This window comes from Rhinoraja longicauda, chromosome 33, assembly GCF_053455715.1.
Source record: "Rhinoraja longicauda isolate Sanriku21f chromosome 33, sRhiLon1.1, whole genome shotgun sequence".
Taxonomy (NCBI): Eukaryota; Metazoa; Chordata; class Chondrichthyes; order Rajiformes; family Arhynchobatidae; genus Rhinoraja; species Rhinoraja longicauda.
Genome location: NC_135985.1, coordinates 19,088,560 through 19,108,725, shown reverse-complemented (window position 1 = coordinate 19,108,725; position 20,166 = coordinate 19,088,560). Strand labels below are relative to the sequence as shown.

The following is a 20,166-nucleotide window of genomic DNA, read 5'->3' as shown; positions in this document are numbered from 1 at the left end:
ACAAAAGAAGTTGTTGATGGTGGGAACAACCATCAGGGGGAGGAGAGAGTTAGTCGTGACAAGAAGGGTCGTAAGGTCATAAGTGATAGGGGTAGAATTCGGCCATTCGGCCCATCAAGTCTACTCCGCCATTCAATCATGGCTGACCTATCTCTCCCTCCTAACCCCATTCTCCTGCCTTCTCCCCAATTCCTCTGACACCTGTACTAATCAAGAATCTATCTGTGTCTGCCTTAAAGATGTCCATTGACTTGGCCTCCACAGCCTTCTGTGGCAAAGAATTCCACAGATTCAACACCTGACTAAAGAAATTTCTCCTCATCCCCTTCCGAAAAGAACTTCCTTTAATCCTTTAAATGAGTCCTGGCCAAAATTCCACGGATGCTGTCTGACAGCCTTTATGTACGGCAATAATCTCATTGACCTGGATGCAAAAACTGTATTTCACTGTACATGAACAATAAAGGAACGATTGATTGATTGACTCCAGCAGTTTGTTCTTTGCATGAGATTCTCGGTCGCTGCTTGCAAAGTTGCATGTGGGCCTGGTCGTGAGATTTTCTGAGTCGCGGTTAACATGTCACGCATTGGTGTGAATCAGTGCGTGGGGAGACATGGTTTTGGGCTGGGAACGACACAGTCTGCTCTAGAGGCAGTTCACTGTGGACCAGATGAAACCCACATCACAACCACTTCTGGGAAAGACAAAAAATGTTTGCAATCTGTTTGTATAAATTTACTTCTGAGCTCTGTTGTGACCTCGCAACCTTGGAAGGAAGAGAAGCCCATCAGTACTCATAAACAGTCTGCTCGGGGGTTTATTTTACAATGCTGAATATTTGGATTATTTTAATAAGGAACAAGAATAGCCTGGGGAATTACATTTATTTAGTTACTCTGTTCACCGAATGACTTCTCAGAAAGGGTCACGTACGAGGGATTATTCCGCAGTTTCTGCTACTCTCCCAGATTTACGCGGCAATCGGTTCAGTTAAATGCACCCAGGGCGAGGAGTTGCAAAGTCATCCGTTGGAGATACAGCATGAAAATCAGGCCCTTCGGCCCACTGAGTCCATGCCAACCATTTGTAGTGGCCAATTATCCTGCAAACCCGCACGTCTTTGGGATGTGGTGGGAAACCGGTGCGCCAGGAGGAAAACCCGTGCAGTTGCAGGGAGAACGTGCAAACTCTACACAGACAGCACCCAAGGTCCAGAATGAACAACGTGGACGTGGAGATGAATGGTCTTTATGAGCTGATGGGGCATCTTCTGTGGTCAATAGACAATAGACAATAGGTGCAGGAGTAGGCCATTCGGCCCTTCGAGCCAGCACCGCCATTCAATGTGATCATGGCTGATCATTCTCAATCAGTACCACGTTCCTGCCTTCTCCCCATACCCCCTGACTCCGCTATCCTTAAGAGCTCTATCTAGCTCTCTCTTGAATGCATTCAGAGAATTGGCCTCCATTGCCTTCTGAGACAGCAAATTCCACAGATTTACAACTCTCTGACTGAAAAAGTTTTTCCTCATCTCCGTTCTAAATGGCCTACCCCTTATTCTTAAACTGTGTCCCCTTGTTCTGGACTCCCCAACATTGGGAACATGTTTCCTGCCTCTAACGTGTCCAACCCCTTAATAATCTTATACGTCCCCTCTCATCCTTCTAAATTCCAGTGTATACAAGCCTAGTCACAGAGTGGCCCAGAGTGCAAGATCCAAGCACTGTGGTGTAGAGACTTTCTGAAGGGAATGTGGTTCAATTCTGATATATCAGTTATATACATATACATATAACTGATTTATAATTCTGATATAACTCTGATATATGAGCCATTGTATCTGCATTTTAGTGCCTCCTTTTGAAATTCAGTTCACATTATTGTCCTTTGAAAGAGATCCAATCATTTGATTTTAAAGACTTCACTGCGACTAAATGGGAGAAGATACAATGACTGAATCAATCTCATTAAAAAGTAATTGACCCAAGCTGACTTCTCACAACCAAGTCGAAGGTATTTATTCACAAAATGCTGGAGTAACTCAGCAGGTCAGGCAGCATCTCGGGAGAGAAGGAATGGGTGACGTTTCGGGTCGAGACTCTTATTCAGACTGACCCTTCTCACAACCAAGTGTTCCACTCTAACTTCACTTCCCCAGAAGCTCAGCATTGTAGAGTTCCTTCCTTCCTCTGGTTCTGTGGAGTTACTTGATCACCATGTTAGTACTGGACGTTTGGAGGTTCCCCACTAGCTGACTGACAGTTGGCCTGTTTTTCTCCCCACAGATGCTGCCAGATCTGCTGAGTATTCCCAGCATTTTCTGCATTTATTACTGATTCAAAAGCATGGCATTTTATGGTGGAGCTGTAGGGGTTAAATGGACACATCTTTAGAAGGTGGGAGCTACAGTGGCGCAGTGGTGGAGTTTCTGCCTTATAGCGCCAGAGACCTGGGCTTGATCCTGACTATGGGTGCTGTCTATACGGAGTTTGTATGTTCTCCCCGTGACCAGGTGGGTTTCCTCCGGGTGCTCTGGTTTCCTCCCACACTCCAAAGGCACACAGGTTTGTAGGTTAATTGGCTCTGGTATGTAGGATAGAACTGGTATGTAGGATAGTATATGGGTGATCACTGGTCGGTGCAGACTCGATGGGCCAAAGGGTCTGTTTCGACACGTATCCCGAAACTAAACTAAACAAAACTTTGAAATGGGCTTAAAACTAAATACGCCGATTTAGATTGCTTTTAATTTGGAAATCAAGGTGAAAGATCAAAGCCGATAATACCAGGACATCAGCAAGGCTTAAAGAGGCGAGTTAGATTGGAAGCGACTGCTTTGGCTGCTGTCACATGGATCCCAATGACCAGGTCGTGTCACATCAGCCTGAGATTTTGTTGCTCATAATTCACTGGAGGCAATGTGAGGCCAGGAATGGGGTCAGGCAAGGGAATGTAAAACAGACGACTTTTAAAAAAAGCCATAAAACTCACTGGGTCAGGCAGCAGCTTTGCAGACCATGGATAGATGGCGCGTTGTGTCGGGGGCACTTCTTCAAATATTGTGGGGGGGGGGGGGGGGGGGGGGGTTGGGAGGGGAGAAATCTGGAAGTGAAGAGATACTGCCTGCTCCGCTGAGATACCTCAGCACTTTGTGTCTTTTTTATGTAAACCGGCATCTGCAGTTCCTTGTTTCGACATGTGGCTTCACTTTGTTGGGAAAGTTGTTTGTTCTCGAAAGACTTTGAGGTTAATTTTCTTTTGTGAGTGCACTGTTTAATCCATCAGTGGCACTTTCATGGTATGCTTTTTAACCCAGCTAATTTAGATTCTTGTACAGCAAGGATGTGGAAAGGCACTACCGACCACCTGCTGTGCCACCATGGACTTGTTTTCTAATTATGTTTTGCACGAATGCCTTGTTTTTGCACAGTCTTTCTATTCACTGTCTTCTGGAATATAGGCTTCATTTATGTTTTTGTGCGTTATCTGAGCCTATGAGCTGTGATGCTGCATCAAGCAAGTTGCTTATTGTACCTGTACCTCACCATGCTTGTGCTCACGGCAATACACTCGACATGACTTGACCCAAGGTGAATTTCCCTGGGGAAAGTTTCATTGTAACCTTCCTCTCCAGAAGCTCGTTGGAGGTACTGAGTCACTGTGTGGTTTCGTGAAGGTTGCCAAACACTTTAACTCCCCTTCCCATTCCCACACTGACCTTTCAGGCCTGGGCCTCCTACACTGTCAGAGTGAGGCCAAACGCAAATTGGAGTAACAGCACCTCATATCTCGCTTGGTGAGCTTACAACCCAGCGGTATGCACATTGATTTCTCTAACTTCAAGTAATCCTTGCATCCCCTCTCTCTTTGTCCCGCCCCACCCTAGTCATTGTACTAGTTTCACTGTCATCCTGTTGAGTTTCACTGCCTGAATAGCTCATTATCACCTAGCCCACAGCCAACAATGGACCATTGTGGGCTCCATCTTTCCTTGATCATCGTTTTTGCATATCTCTCATTCATTTGTTCTATACTTCTCTATATCACCATCTATTTCTCGCGTTTCCCTTTCCCCTGATTCAGTCTGAAGAAGGATCTGGACCTGAAACGTCACCTATTCCTTTACTCCAGAGATGCTGCCTGACCCGCTGAGTTATTCCAGCTTTTTGTGTTTACCTTCAGTTTAAACCAGCATCTGCCGTTTCTTCATACACAATAGCATTGTCAGCTTGCTTCACTAATCTCCTTGATTTTATTTCCATTGGTTCTCGATCACGATATATTACACTCAAGGCCAAAGTCTACCCTCTCAACACTTTGCAGAAGGTTCAATCTCGGGATGTTATCTGCCCATTTCCCATGGTCAGTCTGAAGAAGGGTCTCGACCCGAAACGTCACCCATTGCTCCTCTCCAGAGATGCTGCCTGCCCTGCTGAGTTACTCCAGCATTTTGTGCCCATCTTTGCCCATTTCCCTTCACAGGTGCTGCCTGTCCCGTTGTGTTCCTCCAGCACTTTGTTCTTTGCTCAAGATTCAACCATCTGCAATTCCTGCAAACCCGCACGTCTTTCCAGGTACCTGTCCAAGTATCTTTTACATGTTTTTATAGAACCTGCCTCAACTACCTCCTCTGGCAGCTCGTTCCATCTAAACCACTACCCTCTGTGTGAGAAAGTTGCCTGTCAGGTTCCTGTCAAATCTTTCCCCTCTCACCTGAAGGATATATCCTCTGGTTCTTGATTTTCCTACTCTGGGTAAAAGACTCCGTGCTTTCACCCTCTCTATTCCCTCATGATCTTACATACCAGATCAGGTGGTCCAGCAGTAGTTATAGCGCCTGAGAGTCGGGTTCGAGCCTGGCTATGGATGCCGTCGATACGGAGTTTGTACGTTCTCCCATGACCGCATGAATTTTCCCGGGTGCTCCAGTTTCCTCCCACACTCCAAAGACGTACAGGTTTGTTGGTTAATTGGCTTTGGTAATGTTTATAAATTGTCCCTAGTGTGTAGGATAGTGCTAGTTTATGATGGTCACCGGTCGGCGCAGACTCGGTGGGCCGAAGGGCCTGATTCCATGCTGAACTAAACACTAAACTAAACCTCTATAAGATCACCCATCAGCCTCCTGCACTACAAGCAATAAAGCCTGCCCAACCTCTCCATATAGCTCAGGCCTTCGAGTCCTGGCAACGTCCTCGTGAATCATCTCTGCACTCATTCCTGTTCAACAACTGTGTCCTTTCACAGTGCACTCTGCGAGTGAACTCTCCCCTTGGATAGCGAAAGAAGATTTCTCTCAGTGTGTAATTGCTGCCAATTTGTATCTGATTTGTGTTCCCGATAAGTAAGTCTCAGGCACGGAAGAGTTGCCAAGACCTATGAGCAACTCCTTTCTATTTACTTGTTGCATTCTTTCTGCTACTATCTATTCCCCAGTTCTCAGACAATCGTACTGTTATGAGAAAACAGTAATAAGAGCCTTATCAAAGCATTTCCACCAGTAGTGTACATAAAATCTGAACCAGTTGTGTTATCCGTTAGGGTGGAAATCCAACCAGCACTGTTTGTGTACTGCACTGTTCAAACACAATGGAAAACAGATCAAGTTGTTGTACAATTTACTGCTGTTTTGAAAACTTGCTGTGTGCAAAGTAGCTGCCCTCATAACAAGCAATGTATGTGAATGTCTTGCCTTGTTTCGGTGAGACGTGATGAGGCTTGGTACAACAAAACATGAGGCAGTGTCAGGAGGGCCGTGACCAGGGATGAGACAAGAGACTGCAGATGCTGGAAACCTGAGTAAAAAAAACAAAGTGCTGGAGGAACTCTGTGGAGGAAGCTGTTTTTCACTCTGCCCACAAAGATCCTGACCCAAAATGGACCCGGTCTGTCTATTTGCCTCCACAGATGCTGCCTGACCCACTGGTTTAAGATTTATAATTATGATTATTTTATGGTTATGAGATAAAGCAAAAAAATTGCAAGTTATTATAATCCAGAACACACTGCCTTAACGGTATTGGAATAGTAATTCTCAGTTTTCCTTGTAGGTAAAAAAGTGCCGGTATGAATATCGATTAAAAATTAAACTATATTTAACAACAATTGTTTTTCCATCAATATATACCCAATGTGTAGGATGCTGGTTTATACCAAAGGTAGATGTAAAGTGCTGGAGTAACTCAATGGGTCAGGCAGCATCTCTGGAGAAAAAGGATGGGTGATGTTTCGGGTCAGGACCCTTCTTCGTATATCCAATGTTGGGGTCACTTTAACTTGCAATATAATAAATTAGCTTTAAGTCTAAATGATCGAACTATTTCACTTGCATTATCCTTTAGCTAAGCACGATTAATATACATACATGTCAATGTTGCTGGAAAACCTCAACAATGACGTAAAGATTTTTAAAAGGTGTCGGTACACCAGACAGCCATGTACTGTCACAAAAAAAGCACTGATCATTCTTAAGAATGAATGAATGAATGAATGAATAAGTTTATTGGCCAAGTATGCATACACAAGGAATGTGCCTTGGTGCTCCGCTCACAAATGACAACACAAACATACAGTTAACAATTAAGAATAAAGCATAACCACATCAAAACAATAAGGATACACCATTACGGTCTAAACATGTGGGTGAAAATAAACCAGAGCAAAAAAGAGACTACAGACTTTGGTTATTGAGTAGAGCTATCACTCGTGGGGAAAAAAAGCTGTTTTTATGTCTGGCTGTGGCTGCTTTGACAGTCCGGAGTCGCCTTCCAGAGGGAAGTGCTTCAAAGAGTTTGTGGCCACGGCGAGGAGGGGTCAGAGATGATCTTGCCCGCTCGCTTCCTGGCCCTTGCAGTGTACAGTTCGTCAATGGGGGGAAGGTTGCAGCCAACAACCTTGGGATTGCTCTTTCAGAGAAGCGCCACAGTCACAAGGAGCAGAACTACACCCCTTCCTTCCCTGTTGTGTGTTTCACGTACAGGGAAGGTAGGGGCCCAACCATCACACAGCCAGTGGTACTGGTAGAAGTGAGACGTGGACCGGTGCTAATTACAGACGATTGTTGCCCTCACATCTCCAGAGCTGTCAGTCACCGTACCTCGACGATCGCTTCGCTGAACACCTGCGCTCGGTCCGCATTAACGCAACTGATCTCCCGGTGGCCCAGCACTTTAACTCCCCCTCCCATTCCCAGTCTGACCTCTCTGTCATGGGCCTCCTCCAGTGCCATAGTGATGCCCGCCGGAAATTGGAGGAGCAGCACCTCATATTTCGCCTGGGCAGTTTGCAGCCCGGTGGTATGAACGTCGACTTCTCCAACTTCAGATAGCTCCTCTGTCCCTCCCTTCCCCTCCTCCTTCCCAGAGCTCCCTCTATCTTCCTGTCTCAACCTATATCCTTCCTTTGTCCCACCCCCGACATCAGTCTGAAGAAGGGTCTCGACCCGAAACGTCACCCATTCCTTCTCTCCCGAGATGCTGCCTGACCTGCTGAGTTACTCCAGCATTTTGTGAATAAGTCACCGTACCTCTGTCGGCTAGACTCATTGGGATCATATGAAACTACGGCTCGTTGCTCCCAGCAATAATTATCCCTAATTACAGTCAGGATAGGAAGCCAAACCATCTCCAGTAGCAGAGCCACAATTCTACAGCGTTACCCAAGTAACCAGTGTGCGGGATAGCTATGAGAGAATCCCTTTAATCAAAGCGGTCTGTTTCTTTCCAGGGATTTTCTGGTCCACGCTTTGGATCAATGTCGGCTTTCAGTCCTGTAATCCTTAACATTAAGGTTCACATCAAATCCCTCCCTGTATCTGCAACCTGCCCACAGCTCTGAAATCCTTGGATGTATAGAACATAGAACATAGAACAGTGCAGCACAAACAAAACCCTTCGGACCCACTATGTCTGTGCAGAATATGATACTAAGACCAACTCTTAAATACCTGCACATAATCTAAATTATATCTCTCCATTCCCTGCATAAATTCAATATGCATGTCTTTGGCTTGAAGGGCCGAATGGCCTACTCCTGCACCTACTTTCTATGTTTCTATCTGTGCTTCTCCAGTCCTGGCCACTCGCGTAAGTCTTGTTTTATCCACTCCAAAGTTTGTTTTTAAAGCAGAATTATAACAGCGTCCCAAAGCTTTAGAATCCATTCCCTGTGGGAAAGGCAAGAATACCATCAACATATCCCAACAGTAACAGCTTTGATGACTGCTACGATAAAGGATGACATTGCGGCTCAGTTCTTCTTATTGAGTCCACAACGCAAGATTAGAAACTGTTCAGCCAGAGCTAAACCCAGTTCTTGGCATCTGCACACAATGGCGTCTTGTGCTTCTTGTGCTTCTTGTGCGTAGTGGTGGAAAGATTGGTGGAAACAAGGCAGCGACGTGAACGCTCTTTCCTTGACCCCGTGGTTCAGTTGATAGAGCTATTGCCTCACAGCACCAGATATCCAGGTTGAATCCTGACCTCTGGTTCTGTCCATGTGGAGTTTGCATATTCTTTCTGTGACCGTACAGATTTCCTCCCCCATCTTCAAGACGTGAGGGTTGTAAAGTTAATTGGCTGCTGGAAATTGTCCCCAGTGTGTCGTTGTGTAAACATAGAATATAGAACAGTACAGTACCAAATCAGTACAGTGCAGGACTGATCTTTTGGCCTGCAATGTCTGTGCCAAACGATGCCAATTAAACGAATCTCCTCTTCATGCACATGATCCATATATCTCCATTCCCAGCATATCCATATACCTACCGATAAGCCTCTTAAACATCACTATCGTATCTGCTTCTATCACCACCTCTGGCAGTGTGTTCCAGCCACCTACCACTGCAATTAAAAATTGCCAAGCGCATTCCCTTTAAACTCTCCAATTTTCCCCTTCTGATGTACAGCTATGCCCTCTAATCCTTGACATTTGCACCCCGAGAAAAAACATTCTGACTGCCTACTCTATCGATGCCTGTCATAAATTTCAACCTCTGGCGCTCAATAGAAAACAATACACTTTTGTCCATTCTCTCCTGATAACAAATACCCGTCAATCCGGGCAGCATTCTGATAAACCTCTTCTGCACCCTCTCCAGTGCCTCCTCATCTTGCCTGTGATGGGGGCAACCAGGACTGCACACAATACACTCTAAATGTATTTTATAAATGTATAAGTATATTTTATAAATGTATAAGTCCGGCACGGACATGGAAGGCCGAAAAGGCCTGTTTCCGGCTGTAGATATATGATATGATATGATGATATAAATGCAGCCGAACCAAAGTCCTATAAAACTACAATATGACTTCCTGACTCTTACACTCATTTCTCCGACCTATGAAGGCAAATATATTGTACGTTCTCATTACCAATTGATCTACTTGTGTTGCCATTCAGGAAGCTTTGGACTTGGACTCCAAAATCCCCCTATACAACAAAGCTGTTAAGGGTTTTGCCATTAACTGTACACTTCCCCTTTACATTCAACCCTCTAAAGTGCGACACCGCACGCTTGCTGGGTTTAAACTCCATCTGCCACTTGCCTGCCCATATCTATAACCATATCTCGCCCCCCTGCAGGACCTATACATCAGGAGGTGCAGATCCAGAGCCAGCAACATTATGGGGGACCCCTACCACCCCAGCAACGGACTGTTCCAGCTGCTACGGTCAGGCAATAGACAATAGACAATAGGTGCAGGAGTAGGCCATTCGGCCCTTCGAGCCATTCAATGTGATCATGGCTGATCATTCTCAATCAGTACCCCGTTCCTGCCTTCTCCCCATACCCCCTGACTCCACTTTCCTTAAGAGCTCTATCTAGCTCTTTCTTGAATGCATTCAGAGAATTGGCCTCCACTGCCTTCTGAGGCAGAGAATTCCATAGATTCACAACTCTCTGACTGAAAAAGTTTTTCCTCATCTCCGTTCTAAATGGCCTACCCCTTATTCTTAAACTGTGGCCCCTGGTTCTGGACTCCCCCAACATTGGGAACATGTTTCCTGCCTCTAACGTGTCCAACCCCTTAATAATCTTATACGTTTCAATAAGATCCCCTCTCATCCTTCTAAATTCCAGTGTATACAAGCCTAGTCGCTCCAGTCTTTCAACATATGACAGTCCCGCCATTCCGGGAATTAACCTAGTAATCTTAGATGAGCACCTCAGTTGATTAGGAGATGGGAAGTGGGGGAAAATGGGATTAATATAGAATTAGCATAAATGGTGGTTGATGGTCAGCATCAAAGATACTAGAGGAACAAGATGGACCACTCCGTTGAAATCGCCTATACTGAAGTGTAGTACGCAATGGAGCGTAACGTCCGCCATTTTAGTAAGCAAAACCCATCGTTCATTATACCTCTCGCAGTGTAATCAGTGTTTTGGGGGAACAGTATGTGGTGATACCATTAAAATGCAGAATATGTCTCATCTATCAATTCACAGATTTTTGTTATTTTTCTTTTAAAATGTTTCTGCATGTTTCTACCTACTAAAATGGCACCATGACACACTACGGTTTTTAGGGTCGATTGGTCTATCTTGCTCCTCTAGTATCTTTGGTCAGCATGGACTTGGTGGGGCTTAAGGGCCTGTTTCTGTGTAGCATGGGTCTATGATCCTGATCGTGGGGACTGACCAGCTGTTGAAACCATCCTGTTGCACTGCTGGTCAGTTGCCGGAGGAATCCCTGGCCTTGCCCTGGGATGGAGCTGGACGTCTGCACCCTGGGACCATGCTGGAAGCCACTTTATATCCTAACGCTACTGGACAGAGCAGACACAAAGTGGATGGGGGCCGGACACACATAGCAGAGCTTAACTTAGTTGAGTTTATTTAGTTTGCTGTTACGTGTAAGGAACAGTGTGTTGTGATATTGCAAGGACTACTTTGTTGTATCACAAGGACTACTTTGTTTGCCCGTGTAGTAACGTGTATATAAGAGAATGAGGGGATTAGGTGGTCACTCTGGTTCCAGGTGGCCGTGGAATAAACAGCCTGGATTTAAGCTTCAGCATTCTAAACCTTTTAAACATGTGTACTTGTGGTCCGTCCAGAGTCATAACAAAGGTATAACAGATACCGGACCACAAAGTACAACACAGTGAAACGCTTCCGTTGCGTGCCGTCCAGTCAGTGAAGGACAATACATGATTAGTAAACACCGTGTGCGACAGTGTGCATGGAGTGATGGTGGGGGCAGCGTTTGTGAAGGGCACACTTGGTGAGGGCTAGTACATTCTGAAGGGCACACACACACAGTGCAGGGTACAGGCAACATGATGGTGAACACTGGGCAGTACACAGAAATGCTTGTGAAGTTATTTAAGTGCAATGGGCATATTTGCCGGTTTTGTAATACTCCGAGTTGTTTCTCTTGGGTTGCCCTGTATTTACACAGCTGAAGTGGTGGAGTATAATATCTTTCTTGGAGGTATATCTATCGACGTCCATGTTAGACACAGATGCCAAGCAGCAGCTATTTGTGGGATGTCTACGTTGCTCTCAATCAGTAACCCACGGGTGTAGACAAGGCAGCAGGACCCTGTTCTGATCGGGGCTGTGGAAATTACCCAGAGAATTTGCGTCAGGCTATGTCTGAATGGTAGAGCTCAGCCTACAACACCATAATTCTGAATAAGCCCACCTCTAAACTCCTGGACCTTGACCTTGGGTCCTCTGTCTGTAACTGTCTTCAGGGCTTCATGACTGATAGCACTCAGTCGGTTAGAATGGGTGGGAGCATTTTTCTCCGCGCTGACCATCAACACTGGTGCTCCTCAGGGTTTGTGTGCTCAGTCCCCTGCTCTACTCCCTGCACACCCACGGTTGTGTGACCAACCAGAGTGCCAACTCAGTCATTAAATTCACTGATGTTGCCACTGTTGTCAGCTGGATCAACCATGACGAAACAGAGTACAAGAAATAGATCGGGAACCTTGTATCGAGGTGTCAAAACAACCTAGCCCTTAACATCAGCAAAACCAAAAGGTCTGTTGTTGACCTAAGGAAACAAGCGGGTGAACACCTCATCAATGGAGCTGCTGGAGAGATGTTGACAAGGCATCCTTGTCACCAGCAACCTAATCTAGTCCTTTCACACTGATGCGGAAATCAAAAAAGCACGCCAGCTTACTGACTTTCTTGTGTATTTACTTTCTTAGGCAACTGAGAAGATTAGGCAGGCTCATGAGGATACTCTCAAACTTCTACAGATGGCTAGAGAAGGTACAAAGTGCTGGAGTAACTCATTGGGTCAGGCAGTATCCCTGAAGAACATTGGCAGGCGATGTTTTGGATCGGGACCCTTCTTCATTCTGAAAGGGGTCTCAACCCAAAATGTCACCTATCCATGTTCTCCAGGGATACTGCCTGATCTGCTGAGTTACTCCAGCACTTTTTGTTCTTTTGCACATTAGCCAGCGCCTGCAGTTCGTTGTTTCTGCTGGAGAAGGTGCAACTCAGCTTGGAATAGCAACTGCTCTGCTCTTGTCTGCCTGAACCTGCGGAGAGTGGTGAACGCAGCCCAGTCCACCACAGGCTCGCCACTCCCTCCCACCCAGTCCATCTTCACGGTGTGTTGCATTAGGAAGTCTGGGTGGGTCGTCAAGGATTCCTGCCACCCTGGTCATTCCCTTTACTACCTTTCAGAGCTTGAAAGCGTGGGTGTCCAGACTTAAGAACAGTTTCTTCCCCACAGCTATCAGAATCCTGAATCAATCACCTTTTTCACACCCCCCTTCCCTGAAGTGCTACCTCTCAACTCGGCCTCATTCAGTTATTCTACAATTGCGGTTCAGAATTTTCTTTCTTTTTGTTTGCGTTTCCTCAGACTGCACTACAAGCTTTGCACTGACCTGCTGTTTTGCACTCGTTGTATTTATTGTTGTATCAACCACTCTCTGTGTGAAAGGATTCCTTCTCGGATCTCCTCTCAACCTCCTCCTTCTCACCTTTAACCTCTACCCTCTCGTCTTGGACACCCCCACCAAGGGAAAAGGATTCTTGCTTTCTATTTCTTTCCCCCCTCTCATAATTTTGCATGCCTAATCTGTGTTGAATCTTAACCAGTACTCAGCATGCTGCAAACTAATAAGCTGCAGTCAAATATTGATCACATCTCGATGCAACTCAGATTCTTCACTGTAAACCAAGTCAAGTCAAGTCAAGTCAAGTTTATTTGTCACATACATATACATGATGTGCAGTGAAATGAAAGTGGCAACACCTGCGGATTGTGCTAAACTACACAACAGAATAGAATTTTTTTTTTAACACAAAAAATAAATTAATACAGTAAATTAAATTAGTCCCTGGTGATATGAGAGTTAACAGTCCTGATGGCCTGTGGGAAGAAACTCCATCTCATTCTCTCTGTTTTCACAGCGTGACAGCGGAGGCATTTGCCTGACCATAGCAGCTGGAACAGTCCGTTGCTGGGGTGGTAGGGGTCCCCCATAATGTTGCTGGCTCTGGATCTGCACCTCCTGATGTATAGGTCCTGCAGGGGGGCGAGTGTAGTTCCCATAGTGCGTTCAGCCGAACGCACTACTCTCCGCAGAGCCTTCCTGTCCTGGGCAGAGCTGTTCCCAAACCAGATTGTGATGTTGCCCGACAAGATGCTTTCTACAGCCCCAGAGTAGAAGCACTGAAGGATCCTAGAGAGACTCTAAATTTCCTCAACTGTCTGAGGCGGTAAAGGCGCTGCCTTGCCTTACTCACCAGTACGGCAATGTGTGTTGCCCATGTCAGATCCTCTGTGATGTGGACTCCCAGGTATTTAAAGCTGCTCCCCATATCCACAGTAATCCCATTTAACTCCTGTGGCGTGTACGTCCTCGGTTGCAGAATTTGGTTAGAAAACAAATATAGGTTCAAAGAGCACAGTCCCAGACTAAACTGCTTTGGAACATTTATGGTCCTCAATTCAGAGTCACAGCAGAAGGTGCAAGTAGGGTTTACAAGGATTTAGAGACGATAGGAAAGTATCTACAGCCAATAAATGTTACTAGTTTAGTGGGTCGGGGCGGAGAGCATGCAGGAGCTGGGGTGAGGTGTGAGCAGGAAGGACAGGATGCGTTCAAGATAGACCCAACTACATCCACATTGTGGTTGTAGACTGGGGAGTCACAAACTGTGCATTCTGTGCAGAGTGTGACTGACTGCTGGACTTCCCAAACTCTTCCAACAGCTTGGAAGGCAAAACCCAGGAGTGCAGCACAGTGCTCACCGCTTGCTTCAGAACACAGCAGCTTAAAAAATGCTCAGAACGTTTGACACAACCTAACCTCAGAACAAAAGGACGTACCTTTAGAAGTGAGATGAGAAGGATTTTCTTTAGTCAGAGAGTGGTGAATCTGTGGGATTCACTGCCACAGACGTCTGTGGAGGTCGTCATTGGGTATTTTTAAGGTGGAGATTGATAGATTCTTGAGATAGATTCTTGATTAGTACGTGTGTCAAAGGGTTATGGGGAGAAGACAGGAGAATGGGGTTGAAAGGGAAAGATAAATCAGCCTTGATTGAAAGCCAGTGTGGATTCGATGGGCTGAATGGCCTAATTCTACATGACTTATGAACATGGTATAAGAGGAGCATCATGACTGGATAATGACATGATTACAATTTCAAGACATTTGATAAGAAATCTGGTTCCACTTGTGAGATCGGAATAGTTTAGTCACATTGTTTGTTCATTCAAGGGATGTGGACTTCACAGGCTGAGCCAGCATTTAATTTCCCTCGACAAGATGGCAGTGATGTGCAGTTTTGAAATGTAGCAGTCTTTGAGGTGTGGGTATCCCCACAATAGTGTTAGGGAGGGAGTTCCACATGCTCCAGATTCCTATCAAGCGGGCTATTGTGTCCTGTCCGGTGCCAAACTGCTTCTTGTTGAAACTGCACTCATCCGGAAATGTGGTGAGTTTCCCATCATTAATATTAAATCAAATCGTAAACCAAGGGAAATCTCTCACCCAGAGAGTGGTGAGAATGTGGTTAAGAACTCCACGCCTCTAACAACTGGGCCTTGATAATGGTTGAAGCTGGTTACTCTGTATACTGACACAGTCTACTATCACCATGCACATGCACTCCATCTGAGATGCTTATCCAAGCTGTGTCTTAGTGCTTATGTATAGTCATGCTTGTACTGAACTAGATACAAAAATGAATTTCACTGTACATCGGGACATGGGACAAAACAAAGTACCATTGCACTTCTTATCATCGGGAATTGAGAGGCAGCTACACTGTCACAGGCAAAAGAAAGATTCTGAAGAATACCTTCAATGGGTCAAGGTGTATAGGGTGGTGGATATTCCTTCTTAGACCTAAATAACTGTATGGACAGTAAACACTCAGCAGCTCAGATAGCATCAATGGGAAGAGAACTTGGGTTAATGTTTCAGGTGGTAGACCTTTGTCAGAATAGGATAGCGCAGGGGCGGTATAACACAAGAACAGTATAACCCCAGAGTATTAGAGGGTGGTGGGTACATGGAATGAGCAGCCAGAGGAGGTAGATGTGGCAGGTACAATAACAATATTTAAAAGGCACCTGCACGGGTACATGGATAGGAAAGGTTTGGAGGGAAACTGACCAAATGCGGGCATGTGGGACTAGCTTAGAAAGGGGTATCTTGGTCGGAATGAATGAGTTGGGCTGAAGGGCCTGTTTCCGTGCTGTACAACTCAATGACTCTCCGCTGGAATAACTCAGCAGATCAGGCAGTATTCTTGCTATTGAGGGCGTGCAGCGTAGGTTTACTAGGTTAATTCCCGGAATGGCAGGACTGTCATATGTTGAAAGACTGGAGCGACTCGGCTTGTATACACTGGAATTTAGAAGGATGAGAGGGGATCTTATCGAAATGTATAAGATTATTAAGGGGTTGGACACGTTAGAGGCAGGAAACATGTTCCCAATGTTGGGGGAGTCCAGAACAAGGGGCCACTGTTTAAGAATAAGAGGTAGGCCATTTAGAACGGAGATGAGGTAAAACCTTTTCAGTCAGAGAGTTGTGAATCTGTGGAATTCTCTGCCTCAGAAGGCAGTGGAGGCCAATCCTCTGAATGCATTCAAGAGAGAGCTAGATAGAGCTCTTAAGGATAGCGGAGTCAGGGGGTATGGGAAGAAAGCAGGAACGGGGCATTGATTGAGAATGATGAGCCATGATCACATTGAATGACGGTGCTGGCTCGAAGGGCCGAATGGCCTCCTCCTGCACCTATTGTCTATTGTCTTTTGTGGAGGGAATGGATAGGTGACATTTCGGCTGTCCACCCCCCCCCCCCCCCCCATCCCCTCCCCATCCCCCTCCCCCCCATTTGCTGCCTGACCCACTGAGTTCTTCTTGCTCAGGATTCTAGCACCTGCAGTTCCTTGTTTCTCCACCAGGCCAGTGTGAACAGATTGGGTCAATGGCCTGTTTGTGTGGAGCATGTTGAGCACAGCTCTGTGTAAGGTCTGATGATCTACCTGTATTCTCTCCTGCTGTGTCACAGGCTCCTGGTCGGCGCGCCGTGGGCTGGCGTTGGAAAGCAGAAGACTGGCGATGTGTACAGGTGTCCAGTGAAGAACCAGACGAGCTATGGCTGTGGCAAACTGAACCTAGGTATTGTATGTGTCATATTGTCAGGGGGGGTTAGGAGGGTGAACTGGGGTATGGGGAAAAGGCAGGAACGGGGTACTGATTGAGAATGATCAGCCATGATCACATTGAATGACGGTGCTGGCTCGAAGGGCCGAATGGCCTCCTCCTGCACCTATTGTCTATTGTCTGTTGTCTATTGTAATGCCTCCAGCACCTTTTGGGTCGGGTGCAGGAGACACCCTAGGGACACAAAGATGGAGAGGAGAGGAGAGGAGAGGAGAGGAGAGGAGAGGAGAGGAGAGGAGAGGAGAGGAGAGGAGAGGAGAGGAGAGGAGAGGAGAGGAGAGGAGAGGAGAGGAGAGGAGAGGAGAGGAGAGGAGAGGAGAGGAGAGGAGAGGAGAGGAGAGGGACGACAGTTCGCGGGAACTGCTCTAGTACATGGAGCATGCAGTACGACCGCACTTTGGACTTTTATTGATGGCGCCAAAATGGCAACGCCTACATGTGTGATATAGAAACATAGAAACATAGGTGCAGGAGTAGGCCATTCAGCCCTTCGAGCCAGCACCGCCATTCAATAAGATCGTCTTATTGGCTGATCGTCCAAAATCAGTAGCCCGTTCCTGCTTTTTCCCCATATCCCTTGATTCCTGAGCCCTGAGAGTTAAATCTAACTCTCCTGATTGAAAACGATATTTGCAAAAGGAATTTCTCTGTTCAGATGCACATGTAATAAATAAAGCACCACTGAGTCACTGAAGGAAAGTAAACATCAATTCATAGGAATTACTGATTTGAGACGACCTCTTAACTGAAGTGTTAATGCTTATACCAATCTTATTGTTATTTATTCACAGACGAGGAATCTCGAAACAGAGTAGCTTGCTGGACTGTTTTCAAGTGCAGATCAGAGCTAATGACACTGCTGAATGTTTCAAGTTATGCACAGGCTAGACTCTAAATACACCAGACTTCCTCCACTAAAGCTAATAGGGATTTTACTGCAATTCCATCGTTTCTTAGTCACTGTTACCAACATCAGTCTTTCAATCGCAGAATTTATTTATTTTAATTTAAATTCCAAAGCTGGTGTACTGGGATTTAAATCCCCCACATCGGATCATTGATCCAGCTCTCTAGATTGTTAACTTCTTAACCAGGCTACTGTACCGGGAGGGACCCAGTGTAAATGTCAGGATATTAATACGGCTGAATAACCTCGATCCCCGTATCCGTACAGCCCAGGGGATACAGTCTCTGTCTGGGCCACAGGACCACAGAGGAGCTGGAAGTCTGACCGCTACTCCTGTACAGCTGCCATCCATGCCTGTACGAAGGAACTGCAGATGCAGGTTTAAACAGAAGAGAGACACAAAAATCTGGAGTAACTCAGCGGGTCAGACAGCATCTCCGGAGGGAAGGAATAGATGGCGTTTTGGGTCGAGACTCTTCTTCAGACGTGAGGAAGGGTTTCGGCCCGCAACGTCACCCATTCCTTCTCTCCAGAGATACAGTCTCTGAGTTACCGCACTTCTTTTGTGTCTATCTTCAGCTGCTAAACTTGACGCAGTGCAGCCTTCCACAGTTGAATAGTGCCGACCAAGCAATGAGCGAAGGTCACTTCACTTCATAGGTGTGTGCACTTTGTAACGCAACCCATCACATTTACAGCACTAATATTAAACTTCAGGAACCCACTTCTCTCAGCTCACTAGATTCTTTCGACATAGGATCAGGCTTTCCACCATAAGATACTTCAAGCGCTGAGATCCAATTGTCGTCTTTTCTCGACTCCGGTCTAATCCTTCTACTAATTAATTTAAAGCTATGCCCTTAGCTACTGAACATTCTGTGAGGAGCAACAGCCTTTGTGTTCTTCCGGTCTAAGTCGATCATAAGTTTAAGTACTTTAATTAAATCTCCCGCAGTCTCCTTTGTCTCATCGAAAACAACTCCAGTCGAGCCACAGGCCTCTCGTACCTTCCCCAGACCCATTTCCCCTCCGTTAGTCCTCTGCAACCACTCTAGTGCTGTCACACCATTTCTGAAGCGCGGTGGATAGAACTATGGGCAGTGCCCCTCTGCCTAAACAATTCTTGCAGATAGACACAAAGTGCTGGAGTAACTCAGCAGGTCAGGGAGCATGTCTGGAGAAAAAGGATGGGTGACGTTTCGGGTCGGGACCCTTCTCTGACTGCCTGCTCTATTACTCTGCAGAACCTTCCTGCTCTGTTATTCTGTGCCTTGTTCATTGAAGACAAACTGTCTTAACCACCTCACCCACCAGTCCTGCCACCCAGTGGACATGCCCGCCAAGATCTCTCCATTTCTCTACACTTCTGGGTATAGGACCAGTTGGTGTGGACACCCTCATCTACTTTCTTCTCCGCAAATGTTTTACCATACACTTTCTTTCACCAGTTCTGTGCTCGCCAATCCAATCCGCCTTTCTGTAGCTTGGAGCGTTTTTTTCCCTCCCTATCAATAACTCTGCCATTTTTAACAGACATTTCTCGTTGATCCCTACACCATCTTTGATCGGACTTTACTGGTTTTACCTTGCACAAAACGTTATTCCCTTATCATTTAGATTTAGATTTAGATTTAGAGATACAGCGCGGAAACAGGCCCTTCGGCCCACCGGGTCCGTGCCGCCCAGCGATCCCCGCACATTAACACTATCCTACACACACTAGGGACAATTTTTTTTTTTACATTTGCCCAGCCAATTAACCTACATACCTGTACGTCTTTGGAGTGTGGGAGGAAACCGAAGATCTCGGAGAAAAGCCACGCAGGTCACGGGGAGAACGTACCTGTATCATGTATCTGTACGCAGTAAATGGCTCGATTGTAATCATGTATCGTCTTTCCGCTGACTGGTACGCACGCAACGAAAGCTTTTCACTGTACCTCGGTACACGTGACCTTAAACTAAACTGCATTTAGGCCCACACTCCACAAACAGCGAGGGTGCTCATTCCGTGCATTGCACAACCTGTTGGACAGAGCATTCTGATCATGGAGATTCCTGTCAACCTTTCCACTTTCTTTGGCACATTCAGGATGCTTTAGTACGATACACATTGTTCTGAGAAAGTACATCGAAAGTACATTGGAGAACACAATAAATCATGCTTCTGGCAGCATGTACATCTCAAGAATATTAAAGTGCATTTATTTCAAAAATGTTGGTTCAAAATCTAATGAAGCGGGTGTGTGAAGTTAATGTCTGAGTCAGAAGCAAATGTCCAGCCACAGCTCATGATTGAGATGGTGCAAAGAAAGTTCAAATGAATAATGAGCTAGGGAAGCTGGTTTAAAGTAACCACTGCTCGTTTAATCTACTGGTGTTTTGCTCACCCAAGGAAGGGTATCCCTGCCCTACGTATCAGAGCACAAAGACAACATGCGGCTTGGGATGACTTTGACCAGTAACCCCCAGGATCACTCCTTTGTGGTAAGGCTGCTGTTTCTTTTTTAACTTTGTTATAAGTTCGTTTATATTGGTGCTCGAGGATTCGGGGTTGTACTATGGGGGAAGATTGAACAGAATGGGTTTC

At 45.9% G+C, this 20,166-nt stretch overlaps 1 protein-coding gene across 1 annotated transcript in view; it reads left to right on the top strand.

The window, feature by feature from the left end:
• LOC144609069 (integrin alpha-11-like) overlaps window positions 1-20,166 on the top strand; it is a 159,898-nt gene that overhangs the window by 41,795 nt on the left and 97,937 nt on the right. The window contains exons 3-4 of the mRNA XM_078427415.1: window positions 16,515-16,624; window positions 19,972-20,063. Coding sequence (XP_078283541.1) covers window positions 16,515-16,624; window positions 19,972-20,063 — 202 coding nt within the window. The remainder of the gene's footprint in view (window positions 1-16,514; window positions 16,625-19,971; window positions 20,064-20,166) is intronic.